Source organism: Camarhynchus parvulus, chromosome 3 (genome assembly GCF_901933205.1).
Source record: "Camarhynchus parvulus chromosome 3, STF_HiC, whole genome shotgun sequence".
NCBI lineage: Eukaryota > Metazoa > Chordata > Aves > Passeriformes > Thraupidae > Camarhynchus > Camarhynchus parvulus.
The window spans coordinates 797395-814502 of record NC_044573.1 but is presented as its reverse complement, the minus strand read 5'-3'; the positions used below and the strand labels follow the sequence as shown (position 1 = coordinate 814502).

At 44.1% G+C, this 17108-nt stretch overlaps 1 protein-coding gene across 3 annotated transcripts in view; it reads left to right on the top strand.

The window, feature by feature from the left end:
* Positions 1 to 17108, top strand: part of PLCB4 (phospholipase C beta 4) — a 174002-nt gene that overhangs the window by 121962 nt on the left and 34932 nt on the right. For all 3 annotated transcript variants that reach the window (XM_030944561.1, XM_030944562.1, XM_030944560.1), the window contains 13 exons: positions 1199 to 1307; positions 2706 to 2916; positions 3519 to 3612; positions 4161 to 4240; positions 4678 to 4762; positions 6451 to 6541; positions 7651 to 7746; positions 8807 to 8904; positions 10537 to 10572; positions 13111 to 13252; positions 13909 to 13993; positions 14220 to 14344; positions 16254 to 16305. In XM_030944561.1, coding sequence (XP_030800421.1) covers positions 1199 to 1307; positions 2706 to 2916; positions 3519 to 3612; positions 4161 to 4240; positions 4678 to 4762; positions 6451 to 6541; positions 7651 to 7746; positions 8807 to 8904; positions 10537 to 10572; positions 13111 to 13252; positions 13909 to 13993; positions 14220 to 14344; positions 16254 to 16305 — 1304 coding nt within the window. The remainder of the gene's footprint in view (positions 1 to 1198; positions 1308 to 2705; positions 2917 to 3518; positions 3613 to 4160; positions 4241 to 4677; positions 4763 to 6450; positions 6542 to 7650; positions 7747 to 8806; positions 8905 to 10536; positions 10573 to 13110; positions 13253 to 13908; positions 13994 to 14219; positions 14345 to 16253; positions 16306 to 17108) is intronic.

The following is a 17108-nucleotide window of genomic DNA, read 5'->3' as shown; positions in this document are numbered from 1 at the left end:
CCCTAACTGCATGATTGACTTGGCATTGGTTGTAATTTCTTGGAGTTAATTAAGCACATGCTCCAATGGATTGGTTGTAAGCAAAGAGATTGGATTGGGTATTACTTTTCTTATGGGAAAAGAAAAATATTTTTAAAAGTTTCCACATAAGGAATTACAGCAAATGCTGTGTAAGCCATGTCAACACCATCCTGTCACTCCAAATTATTGACTGCCAGTATGGGGGTGGCCTCTTACATCTCTGAATTCTGCTGAAACTAAAGCTTGGAAACTGTGCACCTTCTGGGGGAAAAGAATGTTTTCACAGTCATATTTATTTCTTTGTTTTGTTGCATCTGCTTACATGCCACTATTCTGTTAATTCTGGTTTTAATTTTCTTTTAATGGAAAATCAGGCACAGTGTGCAGCTCTAATCCAGCATGGAGAAAAAACCAAAGTTACATAGCACACTACAAAGTGAAAACATGCAAATTCTGAATTTTATTAGTCTATTAGAAATCACTGCTAAATTGTACCTAAATGTGACATATATTATGAAATCCTAATATTGCAAATTATTGTGAATTAAGAGATGATGCTGTGAAATTCTTGTGCATATTTACTCCAAGAACCTGTGCTGGTTTTTGAATAGTTAAAAACACGATGTTTCCACAATTCACAAATAATCATCCAGTACTCGCACATTTCTGAACTCAAATTTCAAATTCTTTATTTACAGTATAGCTTTATTTTACTTTTTTGCTTTAGCTGTAGATATTGTGTAAGACTTGCATTTTGGAGAGGTGATTGCAGTGCCACCAGTCAAGTCTGTCACTTTGCAAAAAAAACAGGAAGAGAGAGAGAATTTACAAAGGGACATGTAGCTTTTTGCTTTCAGCATCTCATTTGCACAGATACCATGTGCAGTCATTATTTTCATGAATAAGCAAGAGTAAGACCAGTTACATGATTGCATTGGATTTTTCTTTTTAAAAAATATTTTTGTGATCAAACTGCCTAGGTTCCTTATGAAAGATGAAGTCCATTTTCTACCTAATGCTGAAGTTGCTGTTGAACAGTCGAACAATCTGTAAATTTTAGGGCTGCTTTTTTTTTAAATGTCCACTTCTTTCTTTCTCATCTGCAATAATGAAATGCTCTTGTGTGATAGCCAGGCACTGTCTTGTTTTGCTGAATTCTGTTGTTTTCTCACCTCAGCATCAACGAGATCCTCGGCTCAATGAAATTTTGTTTCCCTTTTATGACACAAAAAGAGCAATGCAGATAATTGAGACATATGAGCCAGATGAAGACTTGAAGAGGAAAGGTAAATAGGGGAGGGAGTTAGAGTTCACTGGGTTTGGGCATTTGGGGAGTTTGTTCTGAAGCATTCAGGCTTTTAAAAGGGAGTTTGCAGTCCCAGTGGTGTGGGGACAAGCACTTGTGGAGGGTGCTGGACCAGGAAACTGCTCTGCTGGAAAAATACCTCCCCTTCAAAATCAGATTGTTTTTTGCCCCTTTTCTTTCATACTCAGGATCAGCTGAGAGGACTTGAGTAAAACATTCTGGAGCAGTTCACCCCTGGCTGACACCAAGCACAGAAAATTTAAGCTCTATTAGGGTTTTTTTTCAGGAAGTTAGAAGTAGAATGGAAACTGGGATCACTCTGCTTCTCTGTACAAGAGAAAAATAGACTTAAAGAAAATAAAAATAGGACTGCTGCAACCTTGCCTTAACAATAGCTGAATGTTCATAAATTACTTCAGAGAAAGCAATGTCAAAATTAGTGCCAGGTAACCATTCCCTGCAGCAGCTCTTTGTGAGTAATCCCTTCTTCCCTATCACAGATCATTTTCATTTTTCAGACTCTTGGCCTCTTAAAAACTGATATTGCCATACTAATTATTCCTAATTTGGATTCATTAAAAGCTACCCCTTAATTTGTATTTTAATACTTTATTATAGGCGTAGGCCAGCAGACAGATAAGAGAGAGGTGTTATGAATTCTGTGTTCTGAATTCCTGTATGTGCCATGTTCATTGTAGGTTTCTGTTCTCATTTATAAAGGTATGAACATGTATTTCAAACAGTAGATGGAAGGTGTTGTAGATTTCCCTAATGAAGGTATTGTAGATTTTGTGACTGAAGCACTGCAGAGGTTCTCAGGTGCATGTCCCATGTGTGTCAGTGGGAGCAGGTCTGCAGGAGCTGGGTGACAGTGGTGTGGCACAGGGCTGGCTGTGACAGGGGGCAGGAAGGGGCCCAGGAGCCTGCTCCATGCCAGCTCACAGCCCCTGCCTGCAGAACTCCCAGAGACAGAACTGTTGGGATTGTTCTGAGGAGATGTCACTGCCTGTTTGCCTTCACCTCCTCTTGTGCCTTGGCTCTGCTGCTGGTGAGTGCTGGGCCTCAGGAGCTGAGCTGGTGGGCACCTGGTTTTGATCTGGAACAAAATGGCACATTTGGCACCAGCTGCTGGGCGGCCTGGAGTGGGGGAAGGGGAGAGCTGAATGCTTGCAGGAACCTGTGTAAATCTGGGAACATAATGGCACATTCTGCACCAGCTGCTGGGCAGCCTGGAGCAGAGGAGGGGAGACCTGCTTGCTTGCAGGAACCTGTGTAAATAGCAGGTTCTGGGCTGGGTTCCTGCGGGCTGGGAGGTGGTTTGGGTCCTGTGCACCCTGTGTTGCTGGCAGTGGCTCACCATGGCTCCCTGTCCCTGCAGGTGTCATCTCCAGTGATGGCTTCTGCAGGTACCTGATGTCAGATGAGAATGCCCCCGTGTTCTTGGACCGCTTGGAGCTGTACCAGGAGATGGACCATCCTCTGGCTCACTACTTCATCAGCTCCTCTCACAATACCTATTTAACAGGCAGGCAGTTTGGGGGCAAGTCTTCCGTGGAGATGTACAGACAAGTGCTTTTGGCTGGATGCAGGTTGGAAGCAGGAGATAATCCATATTTGTGAATCTAATGCTTTAAACTAAAAATACTGTGTGATGTGCCTTGGTGTTGATATCTTGTACAATTGAATGTGTAAATGTGTTGGTGTGGCAAATGAAAACACGAGTGTTTGTTTAAGAATCTTATTTTTCTCACAAAAGCATTCCTCCAGGCAGAGGAACGTAGAAATGATATAAGGAGAGAGTTTGTGAGAAAGTTAGCAGAAGTTTGATCTCAGAATGACAGCTGAAGAATTTCAGAGGGCTTTCTGCTTTAGAGTGACAAAGTTTATATGTTAATGGGAATCAGGAAATTTATGATTTCCTGCTTAATTTCTTGACTTAATAGAATGAGAATAAGAGTGGCTCAGTGCTAAAGAAAGACATTATTGTCCAAAAGACAATATACTGACTCACACATGCCATATTTAAGGTGGTGTATCCAAAGTTATGGAGATAATACATGTACAGCTTAGAAAGAGTTGTGCAATGCCCAAAACTGATTTGCAACTTACTGCTCTGACCATCACTGCTAAAACATGTCCCAGGTAGCTCACCTGGAATAAAACACTGAATTTATTTTCCTTGGATCTTCAGGTGTGTTGAGCTGGACTGTTGGGATGGCAAAGGTGAAGACCAGGAGCCCATAATAACCCATGGGAAAGCAATGTGCACAGACATCCTTTTCAAGGTAAATGCCTGGCCTCTACACGTGGCAGCAAAGCCCAGGGGAGGCCAAGCAGGGCAGCCTCCCCTCCTCACACTGGGATGCTGCTCCTGTGGGATGCTCTGGCAGGGGCAGGCATTCTGGCCCAGGCTTTGGGGCTCTTTCCTGACCTGCACCACCCACCCCTGTGCTCCCTCTGCCTTCCCACAGAGCCTGCAGGGAGCAGGCTTGCTGCTCTTGCCCCACTCCTTCTCACCCTGGGGCCCTTTGCACCACAGAGTAAATGTCTTTGTTGTCTGAGGAGTTCCTCACTGTGGAAGGGGCCTGGAGGTGCAGGAGTTGCTGTGGGAGTGGCAGTTCCCCACTGATGGCTGTGGGTGGAGGTGCCATCCTGCTGCAGGGGCAGGGGGGTGTGGGGGCAGCAGAGCACGGGGCTCTCTGCCTCTCTCTTCATTTGCATGTTTAAGACATCCCTGTGTTTCTCAGGGTGGCGTGGATAATAAAAAAACTCCTTTGATTAGGTTTTTAATTTGATCCATTCTGACTTGTATCCCGTTGTTGCTTTTTTGCAGGATGTAATCCAAGCCATTAAGGAAACAGCATTTGTTACATCAGAGTACCCTGTCATTCTTTCATTTGAAAATCACTGCAGGTGTGTGGTGCCCACTGGTAATTTTTAAATTGTGCACTGTCTGAGAGAGATGATATAGTTTAAAATCCTATGATATGGTACTTGAAAACTGGGGGGGTATGCAGGCATACTGAATGTCACTTAACATACTAATCAATCTTTATGTAGCTTAATAGTGGCAATATTTTTATCTGTGATAAAGCTGTGAAATGTATTTGGATGTTCCATTAGCTGTGTGAGATTCAGTTATTCTATTTTTTTGGTCTTGTTAAATTCATCTATGTCAAATAATAGACTTTTATTGACAGTATAATTACAGTAAAGTAATACTTCTCAGTTGAAACAAAGTGGGCAGTATATAATTTGGGATGTCTCCATTACTTAGCATTACGCTTTTGTGCTGAGTGATAGTGATTTCTTTTTTACATTTAAAAATTAACTGGCATAATTTTTTCCAGCAAGTATCAACAGTACAAGATGTCAAAATACTGTGAAGATCTTTTTGGAGATCTCCTGTTGAAGCAGCCTCTAGAAACACATCCAGTATGTTATGTTGTGCTAGTCTCTCTATTTTTTTTTGTATTAGTTTTATTTAAAAGAAATGATTTTTCATCCTAAAAATATTTTAGGAAAAATTTTTCACTGAAATGGTTTCCCCAGGGAGGTGGTGGGGTCACCATCCCTGGGTGTGTTTAACAAAGCTGAGCCCTCTGTGTCCTGTGTCCTCTCCTCCTGTGGGTGGGTTCAGTCCCAGCTGCTCACAAACGCTGCAGGGATGGCAGGAGCAGCTCTTGGCAAGAGCTTGGAGCTGAGAACCTGGGCCAGGGCCTGAGGGAGGCAGGCTAGGAGAGACTTGGCACTTGGCTGGAGCAGATGTGGTTTGAAGTAAAAGCAAATGTTTGTCCCGAAGGGCATCCAAGTGTGGCCCTGTGTGGGAAGGCAGCCGGCCGAGATGAGCTCTGCAGCACTGACATCTAGTGGAGTTACATTGCACATCTTGGGGGCTTCCACATCTAGAGTGACACATCCAGTGGGGTTCCAGCCCCAGTGCTGTCAGGAGCAGGTGTGCACATCCAGCCTGCTCATCCAGCCTGCCTGGGTGCCGGCCAGGACCCTTGCCCTCCCACGAGGAGCTTTCCACCCACTCTCCTGGGGCTGGGTTGAGTTGGTGGGTTTTTATTTGGTTTCAGTTCGTGGTGCTCTGTTCTCCTGGAGTGCTGCTTCTCTCTAGCGCAGATTTGGATGAAGAGATCAGAATATCTGAATAGTTCTTCTAAGAATTGTCACTGTTTATGGAAACACCTTCTGCTCCTGTATCATTTAGGCTTCACTGGAAGCCCCAGTCTGTTATGGTGCTAAGAATGCCAGGTTGTGGGTTCAATCTCTGTATGGGCCATTCACTGGAGAGTTGGGCTCAGTGATCCTTGTGGGTCCCTTCCAACTCAGAATATCCTGTGATTATACCAGCAACTCCCTGGGTAATATTCCTAGCAAGCCTGAGGTGGGGAGGGTGCTAATTACCTTACCCAAATCTCTGTTTCTTAGCCTCAGTGATGTGATGGGGCTTAAATCAGAGGATTTCATACTTTTCCTCTTTTCTGAATAGTATTTTTTCTCCTTCCCCAAACTGGAGCTTTTATTCCTACTTCCTTGTGTGTGTATGTGTGTCCCCTTTGCCATTGACAAGTACTGTATTTGTGACCCTGCTGGCAAAACCAGTCCCCATTACCTAGCTGAGGACTGGGTAGTTTTCCATGCCCCAGTGCCAGTCCATTTCCACTCTCCAGGGGGGTCACTGCAGCTCCAGGGGACCATAACAGGTGACTTATTTAGAGATCAGATGGTAACAGGCTGAGCTGTGGCTTGGGCTGTGTGAGCCAGGGAGGGAGGGAAAGCAGGAATTCCTCTGAGAGGAGTGCAGGTCACATCCACACCCTCTGCCAGGCAGGAGAGGTGGGAAAACGTTCAGAGCAGTGCAACTGGGGCTGGCACAGGCTGGAGAGCTGAGTGCTGGCTTCTCCAGCAGCTTCAGCTGAGCACAGCTTCCCCCTGGCCCAGGGAAGGAGAGCAGGCTGTGGAAGTGCAGTCACACAGCCTCCTGGGTGTGCCCGAGGTGGCACTGCTCCTTCACTGCCCCTCGGTGTTCCTGCCCTAAAGTCAGATCCCAGACAGGGACAGAGAGGCCAAAGGGTGTCGTTATTACTGAGCATTTTCTTTGAATTGTTTTACAGCTTGAACAAGGTAAAGCCTTGCCATCTCCCAATGACCTCAAAAGAAAGATTCTCATAAAGAATAAAAGGCTGAAACCCGAAGTAGAAAAGAGTAAGTAACATTTGTCAAATACTAAATAAACAAAAGTCCAGATCACTACAAACAGACTTTGTTACCAAAGTTTCCAGATTGTTTGTACTTTAGTGCTGGAAGAATAGGAGTTACATGTAAATAACATTTGGTTTGTCCTTGTGTTTCGTGTGAGTGCCAGTCTAGGCCTTGATATCAGCATGCTGCACAGGCAGCCCCAGAAATGTAATCCTGGGACTTTTATCAGACTGCTGGTTGAGCTGAAATATGAGGCAGATAGAATCTCCTGTCAGCTCTGCCAACACCAGTCTGTTTGCATTGCTGTGTTCGTTCAGGATAAGCATGAAGTGAAATGGAATTTCCAATTGCTCTTCTTGCTGTTGCTGCCAGTTGTGATGTTTATCTCCTTTCAGTAACAATAATGTTGCTGTATTAGTTCCCAGTGTGGCTGCAGTGATAAACCCTGCTCCTTCTCCATCCCAAGGGAAGCCCCCAGCCCTTGCACTGGCTGCAGTCATGCATGGCTGTGCCCCTCCTGTGTGAGGAAGTGCCCATGGGAGCACAGCTGGAAACCCAAGCACTCTGCCCCCATTGGCAGGGATCAGGCACTGAAGAGGCAGCTCTCTCTTGATCCTGTGAGGGAGCAATGTGCTTGCTCCAGAGACCTTTGTAGTCTATGGGAATTTAGGGGAATTTCTTCCCAGCAGGGGTGGTTAGACATTGGGATGGGCTGCCCAGGGAGGTGGGGAGTGCCTGTCCCTGGAGGGGGTTAAGGAAAGGCTGCTGTGGCACTCAGCCACTCTGCTTGGCAGAGGTGGTGCTTCAGGCAGAGCTTGGATGCAGTCTCAGAGGCCTTTTCCAACCTGATTCTGTGCTTCTGTGAAGTATTTTTCATCACTTCTGTGAGCTTTGGGCACAGCCCTTACTGCTGACCACTTTTCAGGTCTAACAAGTCTGTGTTTATTGGTGCTGCTCTGTAAAATTTTATTACCAACTGAAAAGCCAGAGGACTCATTAAACAGAATGATCTGAGGAACAGGGAATCATTTGTGATGGCTCTCTTGTATTTCTTTGTGCTACAAACTGTTCGTGTCACGACTAATTTAATTTCATTTTTTTTATATTAACAGAACAGCTTGATGCTCTGAAGAAGATGATGGAGGCTGGGGAAACTGCTGCTCCTGTAAATATCCTGGAGGATGATAATGAAGAGGAAATAGAAAGCGGTGAGGATTTCCTGGAGAAGGCTCTCAGAGGCCTGTGGCAGATCCCTGGGCTGGGTGCTCCTGTCCCTTGTGCCTGTGCTCTGTGGCAGCAGCAGCAGCTCTGGGCTCAGTGCAGGGCCATCTGTACAGCCCCCAGCCTGGCCACCCCACCCCAGACCATTTTACCTTCCTTTCGCTGGTCAGAAGTTGTGTTAGAGCACACCAAATCAGATTGTCATTCTGTCTGTGAGACACAGACTAAGAAGTTTGATCTTTGCTTGAAAACACACATTGTCGCTGTGTTGAGCGCTCAGGGCAGCATCCGAGGGGATTACTGCATTATACTGTGTAAGAATAAAATGAGGGGAAGGATTTTTCTGGCCAAACCTCAGTTATCCTCAGTGTAAATGTGCAGCTCTGAGCCAGTGGTGTGGCCAGCAGAGAAGAATACATGTATTTAGGGTGTGATCCACCCTGTGTGTTTTCAATGTGCACCTTCAGAAGGTGTAAATCCCACCCCACCTGCCAGTGTCTGAGCCCATGGCCTGTGCCCTGTGTCACAGTGAATGTCCCAGCTTTAGCCTGCCACCTGCTCCTCATTTATTTGACTCATTTTTGCCCTTTACTTTTTAGCTTTGAGTACTGTAGGTTCTAATGGAAAATCACCCTAAAAGCAGATGAGAACAATTCCCTGTAGTGGGGGCACACAAGGAGCCTGACAGTGCACTCAAGCCTGGCCACTGGCATCTTCTTAGATCTTTATTTGAAGAACTCTGTCGCCAGTTCTTGTTATTTCCCAAGGCTATTGGCTTTTTTGTTTTACACCTAGGCAAAATACTGATTACTTCAAAAATACAGCAAATAAAATTTCTCTTATTAACCATCTCAGGCCTTAGCTGTAATTTACTGCCCTTGGAAACAGTTAACTAACTCTTAGAAACCTAATACCCTGCGTTTTATTCCTGTTTTTAAAAAATGCCACACCCAAACCTGTGAATTCAGCTGTCATTTGTTTCATGCCTTGCAAAGACAACAGCAGCTGCTGTGGTTTTTGCACAGATCCTTTTTGTTTTCTGTGCAGCTGACCAGGAAGAGGAAGCTCATCCTGAGTACAAGTTTGGAAGTGACCTTGTAGATGATTACAGTCAAAAAGAAGCTGTTGCCATCAGTGTCAAAAAGGTGGGATTGCTCATTTCATATATATATTTATTGTTATGAAAACTTTCCATGGAGGCTGTTGCAAAAGGCACTCTGCTTTGTGGAGACATCAGAGCCCTTGTCACAAGATTCCAACCTGAGATCTTTACCAGGTGCCCCTCACCTTCAGGTTCATGAGAACACAAAGCTTTGTAGCCAGAACCACTCTCCCCTTGTTCAGGGAGGATGTGCACTCACTGAGGAAGCAGAATCAGTGTGTAGGGAGCAGTATTCAGTGGAGAATTTCATCAGAAATCCCAATTAAAGGCAGCAAACAGTTCCTTGCTCCAGCCTCTGGTGTTTCACTTTGCATCTCAGGTGCAGAATCCCAGTAAGAGGTGGAACATGAGCTTCCTTGCTCAGAGTACTTTGGCAGGGCTGCACTGTGTGTTCACTGCAGGGTTCTCCTGCCTCATGTTTCATGGTTCACCTGCAGCATGAAGGCAAAACAGGACAGTAATTCCCAGTGGGGGTGTGGCAGGGCCTCTATCAGGCTGGCAGGCAGGGAAAGGGTCTCTGTATTCCACTCACACCTGACCATTGCAGCTGTCAGCCACTTGAATATTATTGATGGTAACCAGATCCAGGATGTGGAATTCACAGTAAGCTGCTCTGACCCTGGAGGCATTAGTGCTGCTGGCTACAGAGCAGAGCCCACAGGTGAGGGCTGAGGTACCTTAGCAGATCATGTTCCTCTGTCTCTCCAGTGTTCTGGCCACTTCTTCCCTCCTCCTTGCTTTCCTTTGGATCTTTCTGCAGACAGAAGTGTAGGAGTGGAAAATAGCAGTGTGTGTGCAGCAGCACCAGAGCCATCAGACCTGCTCTGGGTATCTCTTCTGTCATCAACTTGGCTTCCTCAGCTCTTATGGATCCTCCCACTGCAGTATCATTGCACTTCTTTGCATTTCCTGAGTCACTGCTCCTGGTCTGCCTGAATGTTTTGGGCTGTTTTGATTGGTTTTTTGTTGTTGTTGTTGTTATTGTTTTGAGGATTTTTGTTTGTTTGTTTCCAGATTAGTCACTCATCCTCAGCACGTGTCTTTGGGTAACTTCTCTGCTCCTCTGCTGATCAGTGACTTGATCTTTATTCTGCAGGAATGCACACTCAGTGCCAAGGCAGTATTTACCTGAGATTCTCAGTAGCTTTTAATTGAAGGCAGGCCCCAGACTGCTGCATTGCAAATAACATCTTGGGACAGGCCTTCTCCAATGTGGACATTTCAAGCACAGTTTACAGCCCTCTTTACCCTCAGTTTTCAGGGCAGTTTGCACACGCAGATCAGATGATCTTTATTGTGGTATCTTTATCTGGGTGTGTTATTCTTTCGTTCTTCTCTGAAGCTTCCTTCCCCAGCATCTAGTGATAGCTCTGGTTTAACTGCCTGCCATCCTTCATCCTATTCCCTTGGCTGAGTTTCAGATCTTGTGTACCCAAATTTGGAATGGACTACAAATTTTTGAAAGTGTATGGAACAGATGAGCCTTGCAGGAAGGTGGAAAAGGGTTTACTTTTTGCTAAATGCATTCAATTTTTGAGGATTTTTTCCTCCTTACTGTGAGTGTTTCCTATTGCTTTTTCTTTAGGTAATGTATATATATTTTTTTTTCCCTCAGGCTGTTGAAGATTCTGAGCAAGAAAACAATAAAAAGGTGACACAGGATGTAATGTAGTTTATTTTATTGCTTTATATATAACATGCATATAACATGTATTACTTACCATGCATTCTCAGTGGTTTAACAATTTTATGCTCAGTTTTCACCCCACCTATTTTTGACAGTGACTCTACCTCATTTTGTCCTCTAGGGCTTCTTCTGCTGTGCTTTTATACTGGGTCAGGGCTGTCAGAAAACCTGGGGACAGACAGGAGTGCATGACCTTTGCCTGCTTAGGAGTATCTGATCTCATGCACTGGGAAACCTGTTCTCTGAATGGTGCTGAGATGTATCACCCCTGCTTGATTTTGCCCTCTGCCCTTACCCTGACTGCACTTTGTTTTCCTCTCTCTTTCTTCCTTTTGCTTTCCCTTGGGACTTCTGCATTTATCTTCTCCCAGGAATCCCTTCTGTAAGACTCTTCCCACCTCTTTCCACTCTCCTCCTCTTCTCTCATCCAAGCTGCTCCTGTTCATAACCACACTTTGTTTCAGTCTGTGTTGTTTTCTAAGTGAGTTCTGCTTCTTTTCTTGAGGGGTAGGGAGGTGTAAATGACGTGGAGATCAACTTTCCCCCTTGTCTTCTCTATCCCCTACAATCCTCTATCCTGTGCTGCTCTAACCATTCCTTTGTTTCTGCAGACTTTAGGAAACATTCCCTCCTTGCCCTTTTCTTAACTCACAGTTTTAAAGTTGTGAATAGTGCAGAGTATAGCCCTACTCTAAAAATTAGGGGTCTGCAGGGGAGTAAGATAAAGCCAATGGCTGGTGCATTGCCTTTGAGCCCAAGTGTCACTGATGCAGTCACAGGGCTGCACCTGCAGGGTGCCATTGCCTGGCACTGAGGCATCACAGGCCCTGGGGCTCCTTTGCTTCTAGGTGTGCATGGATCAAGACAGTTAAATGAAATTACCTGTTCTGAGCAGTCAACAGCAGGCACTTTAAGAGCCCTGGGCTTTAGGAGGTGGGTGGTCAGTTCTGCCTGAGTTCATGGCCTTTCAGAAGTTAGGACACTGAAAAGAACTGGTTTCAGTGAGTAAATCTGGCCTGAATTTGACCTAAGCTCTATAAACAGCTATTGACCTAGTTACAAAGAAGAAAGCCTGTTTTCTACTAACACAGGGATGTGCTGTGGGCATATCTTGAGATCAGATCTGTTAAAACTCAATGTGCACATTTCTGAAAAGCAGTTGGGTTGAGCCCTGATGATCAGCATTAAAATGTGGTGTCAGTTTGATTTCATGGGCTGCTGGAAGTTTAATTCAGTCCAAAATGCACGTACAATGATGTGTACCTGGACTCATTCTGCCAACTCAGTCATTCTGTGCAGTCAGAAAATTGTGTTCCTTTTGACTATACTCATCTCACAGCAAGGCATAAATGGTTGCAGTTCACATGAGTTTCATTCTTGGGGATGTGCCTGCACTGCCTGGCAGGCAGAGGTGCCATAGTTCTGGTAAGTGGGTTCGCTTTTCCTTTCCTCTCCCACCTCAGGCAATGAGCTGCAGTAGTGCAGGTTCTGTGAGCTGCATTTTCCTCCAAGCCAAAGGGCTTGGTACAGCTTCCTCTTCCTGACTATTTCCTGAGCCAGTGATGGGGCAGAGCTTCTGCCAAACACTGAGCTGCAGTCTGAGTGCTTGAATGCACTTGGTACTTCCCAGCAGAAGGTCCCTGCCAGCCTACAGGCAGATTTTTTAGTAGGAGAGCAACCAAAAATGCATGTGTGGGAAAAACATGATGAATTTGCAGAGATTGCTTAGCTTGACAGAGATTTTTTTTTCTTTTTCATTTTGGTGAAAAGCGTGTGTTTCAAGCTGGTTTAGGGAAAGGCAAATATTGGACAGGGAGAGCCAATTAAGAAATGCCTCCTGATGTGGGTTTCTAGCGGATGAGATACTTGTAGAAAACTCTTAAGTTCAGTTATAAATAAAGTGCATATTTATAGAGGTGATGGATTCAGGTTTTTATCAGTTGAAGTGGATAAGAATATGAATTTGGTACAGTGTCTCTTGTCAGTCTTGTGACATCTGTTTGTGCAGTGAAGGCTGTGGTTCCTGCATTTTTGTTTGCTTCTGTTAGGAAAGATTAATCGTGGAATCCATTTGTGTTTTGATGGTGAGGAAGTTCTACTGAGTGCCAAGTACACACAGTTTCTATCAGAAAATGCATATTAAATCACGCTTTTTGGAATTTATTTGACAAAGATGGATCATTATCTCCTGGTATTGTTCAGGCTGTTGGAATATTTATCTTTTATCCCAGTGTTATCCTACTAACTTCATGTAATATTTACTCACTGCTTAGGAGCTTTTCTATCATCAGTCCTTTTGCATGCATCCTGTAACATTGAGAGTCTTATATCAGCAAGAAAATAAATTTTAACTTGTGACACTAAACTTCCACTTTTCCTGTATTAATTTGCACTGTCTTTAACCTTCTGCAGATTTGGCTATAATTTTGTCCCACCTTTGAAAAACCCAGCAGCAGTGTTTGCAGACAGATTTGGTGATTGTTCTTTTTAATGTGTTTCCAGGGTTTAGTAACTGTGGAAGATGAACAAGCGTGGATGGCATCTTACAAATATGTAGGTGCCACAACCAATATACATCCATATTTATCAACAATGGTCAACTATGCTCAGCCTGTAAAATTTCAAGGTTTCGATGTAGCAGAAGGTAACATAAAAGGTTGAATGAAATACAAGTATTTGCTTAACCTAGGTAGTTTTTTAATCTCTACATTTCCTGAATTTAGAAAGAAAGGCATAAGATTTTTATAGTTTAATGACCATCATGAGTATGTTTGTAGACCTGTTTCCTTGGATGTGAAGTTAGCATGTAATTCCTTTAGTCATCCACACGGAGTCACTCAGTTACTGGGAGAATAGGAAGCTGTGGAGGTTGATTCTATTCCGTGGGCCTTCCCTACTGAAATGCTTTTTTTAGTTCATCTCTCTCTGCAGTTAGGTGAGCACAGCTGTCACAGTGGGCAGCAGTGAGCTGATACTGCACACCAGACAATTTATCATGTTGGTGTGCCTTATCTACCACACAGTGCAGGCTCTGAATAACAATGTTGTCCTGAACAAAAAAGGAAAATGTTGTTGATTTCCCAAGGAGAGAAACAGAGAAGCGAGTCAGAAATACTATGAAATTTCTCATTGCTGTAATTTCATTCTATGAAATTTCTTATCACTATAATTTGATTCTATGAGTAATAGATAATGGGGAAAGAGACCAAAAACTGCTGTGTCCTGCTGTTATAGTGCATGATTTTGAATGTGATTCATCATTACAGAGGTGTTTTAAAATGTCTTGTCTTTTCTTTCTAGAACGTAATATTCACCATAACATGTCCTCCTTCAACGAGTCTGTTGGACTGGGCTATTTGAAGACTCATGCCATTGAGTTTGTGAAGTATCCTTTCACCTCCTCATCCCCCTTTCCTACCAGTCCTATAATAAAGCAGTGCACCTTTGTACATTCAGTGCTGCATGTCTGCAAAGGGGAAGGGGAAGTACCTCAGGAAGGAGAAATAGTGAGAGTAACAAGAGGAGTGTTTTGGTGTTGAAATGCTGGAGGTTCCAGGCCGTGCCTCTGCACCTCTGTGATGTTTGTTTGATTTCCTTGATGGATTGCCCAGCTACAACAAGCGGCAGATGAGTCGGATTTACCCCAAGGGGGGCCGTGTGGACTCCAGTAATTACATGCCGCAGATTTTCTGGAACGCTGGCTGCCAGATGGTCTCGCTGAACTATCAGACCCCAGGTAGGCAGCAGTGACCCTCACTCCTAAAGAATGGCCTGGGCAGTGACTGTCAGCCAGATGCCATGGGTTTGCTGCTGGCATTTCTGCAGGAAGCAGACATATGGCTGAATAATGCAGCGGGGTGGGAGCACAGGAGCGTGAGACAAGGAGCAATGCACAAAAGGAAAATTCAGTCCTTTTATGGAAAAATAATGGAGTGCTGCATCTTCCCACTGAAATGGCTTTTATTAATAAAAAGTGTTAATTACAGGGAAATCAGTGCTTTCACAAAACACAGCTCTGGCACAGTTGGGTGCACGTCTGCAAAGCAAAGATGGAGTGAGTGCACTGATTAAGATGGTAAAAAGTAATGACAAATTATGTGACAAATGCATTTCTAGACCAGTTGTTGGGAAGTGCTAGGAGTCATGTGCTCAGGTCTGAGATCCCAGCTGAGAGAATGGAAATACCTCTCCACAGGGTGATCTGAGAGGAGATGTACTGTTCCTACTCAGTGAAGGTGTGACTATAGCAGGGCCAGCTTTCTGTTGTTTTCATTGGGTTTTTTAATTTATCTAGGAACGTTTTCAGTCAGATATATAACAGACCCATTTCCCATTGCCTTTTTCTGGCTGTGGCAGTGCTTTTGTGCTCGCTTCCCCCTCCCTGAACAGTGTCTTTGGTACAGCAGACGCTCCTCTTGGTCATCCCCTGAGTTCTGTCCTGCAAAGCTGTGCCTCTGGCTCACCAGCTGAGGAGGCAGGAGAAGGGATGCACTGGAATCTGCTGCTTGTAGAGCACTCCAGTGGGCATGCCAGGGAGGCTGGAGCAGAAATACAAACCTCACTCTGCTCTCAGCACTGCCTGTGCCCACTGCATGTCATTCCCAACCCCTTTAAATTGCACATTGAGAGTAGTAGTTGTCTAAGTGGAAATGAGCAACTTTCCTGTGTTCCTGTTCTGTGATCCAGCTGTGCTGTCAAGATGATTGAGGAAACAAAAGTTACAGCTGCCCAGTAACTCCAGGAATAACTGGAATGGGCATAGGACAATCTTGTATTTCGTACATCAGAGCACCAACAGAACAGATTTTGTTCCCTTTGAAGGCACAGTCAGTTGGGCAGGAGAAATACCTGTTTTGTTGCTAAAGCAGGAGGTTGTATTCTTGTGTAAGTAGAAAGCTGCAGGAAAACATTTCATTCTTTACAAAGTTCTGGAGAGGGTTGGATGAGAGGGAGGTTGTTACTTGTTCATGATATGTTTTCCCCTACAAGTGCTGTAACAGTGCACTCACTAAAACTCGCATGCTTTCAAATGTTGAAACTAAGCAGTGCTGCTGTGATCTTTGTGGTTTCTTGGTGTGGTATTTTATTCAGCTAAATCCACAGAAAACCAGTGGGACATACACCTCAACTTCTTTGAGACATCAGGCTGCAGGCAGCTTCATCAGAGGTGGCTGTCACTGTGATGGAATGCATTCCTCAAGGATGTCTCCTCTAGTATATTTGTTATTCTGAGGTTATTTGCATTATTAAAGCTCCTGCATCCTCTGTTTTTCAAGCTGATCTGCAGAAATGTGGATACCAATCTGCACTGTAGATACCAAAAGTTAGATGATGGAAACCCCATCCGAGGCACTTGGCATGTCCACAGTTGTTACTTCCCTGCCTGCCAAGTGTATTTGAATTCAGGGAAATACTGTTTCCTAAGCCCAGCATGGACTTGAGCATGCTTGGTAAAGCTATTACTCCTGTGAAAAAAATATGAAGTTTTCCTGTTGCTTCCTATTATTTCTTAAATGTGGGTTTTATATGCATTAAATTAAATTTTTATTTAAAGTTATTATTCTGGAAAACCAGTCTTATTTTCCGATCTAGTTCATGATCTGCATTATTCAACAGGAAAGTGAGTAAATTCTCTCTCTTGGCAGATTTAGCAATGCAGTTGAATCAAGGGAAGTTTGAGTACAATGGATCGTGCGGGTGAGTGATGTGATTTAAACTGTTGTCACTGTGCATCAGGGTCCTTTACTAAAGTTTTAATAAGATTTTGTCACTATTAATTATGTGTTACAAAAGGAAAATGGGATGCTAGGTGAGGAGTAGAAATCAGCAGAGTTCAGGGAGCATTATTCCCCAAAAGGAGGTATTCTAATGAATATGCTTTTAATTATGCCCAGTTTTCAACTGAGATCCAAGAGGCATTGTGTTCATATTATGAAGATCATGAATGCTGTACACAGTTATTCAAATCCATCTCCACCTTCTGTTCTCAGCCTGTCTTTGAAGATGTGCCTCAGAATGGAGATTCATTGCACAGTTCACAGAATTGCCAAATTTACTTGGGCAAGTGGAATCTGAATGCATAGGGAACATATTTTTAATCTGTGCACTCTTAATTGGAGCACAGATTTCACAGAGAATCCTGAAGTCTTTCATCTAAGTTCTTGCTCATGATTTTTGCATGACAAAGGATGTTCAGGGGATGCTGATAGATTTTTCTCAAATGCTGATAGACCTTAATAGGATAGACTGGTCATTAGCAGCAGGGGAAAAGGAGAAGTTTAATGAACCACAGGAAATGACAGTCCTGAAACCCATCAGAATCTGCAGAGTCTTCCTGGGAAGGAACTGCTCTTTTACTGCTGCAGATCTTACTCAGAGAGAAAGTCTGGCTAGATGGAGCTTGGTACAATTGCTCATTTGCAGAATGGGCACTTGGCCATGCCATGCCTTTATTGCAGCTGTGAGCGCTCCAGGAGAGGCTCTTGGCTTTGACAAAGTGC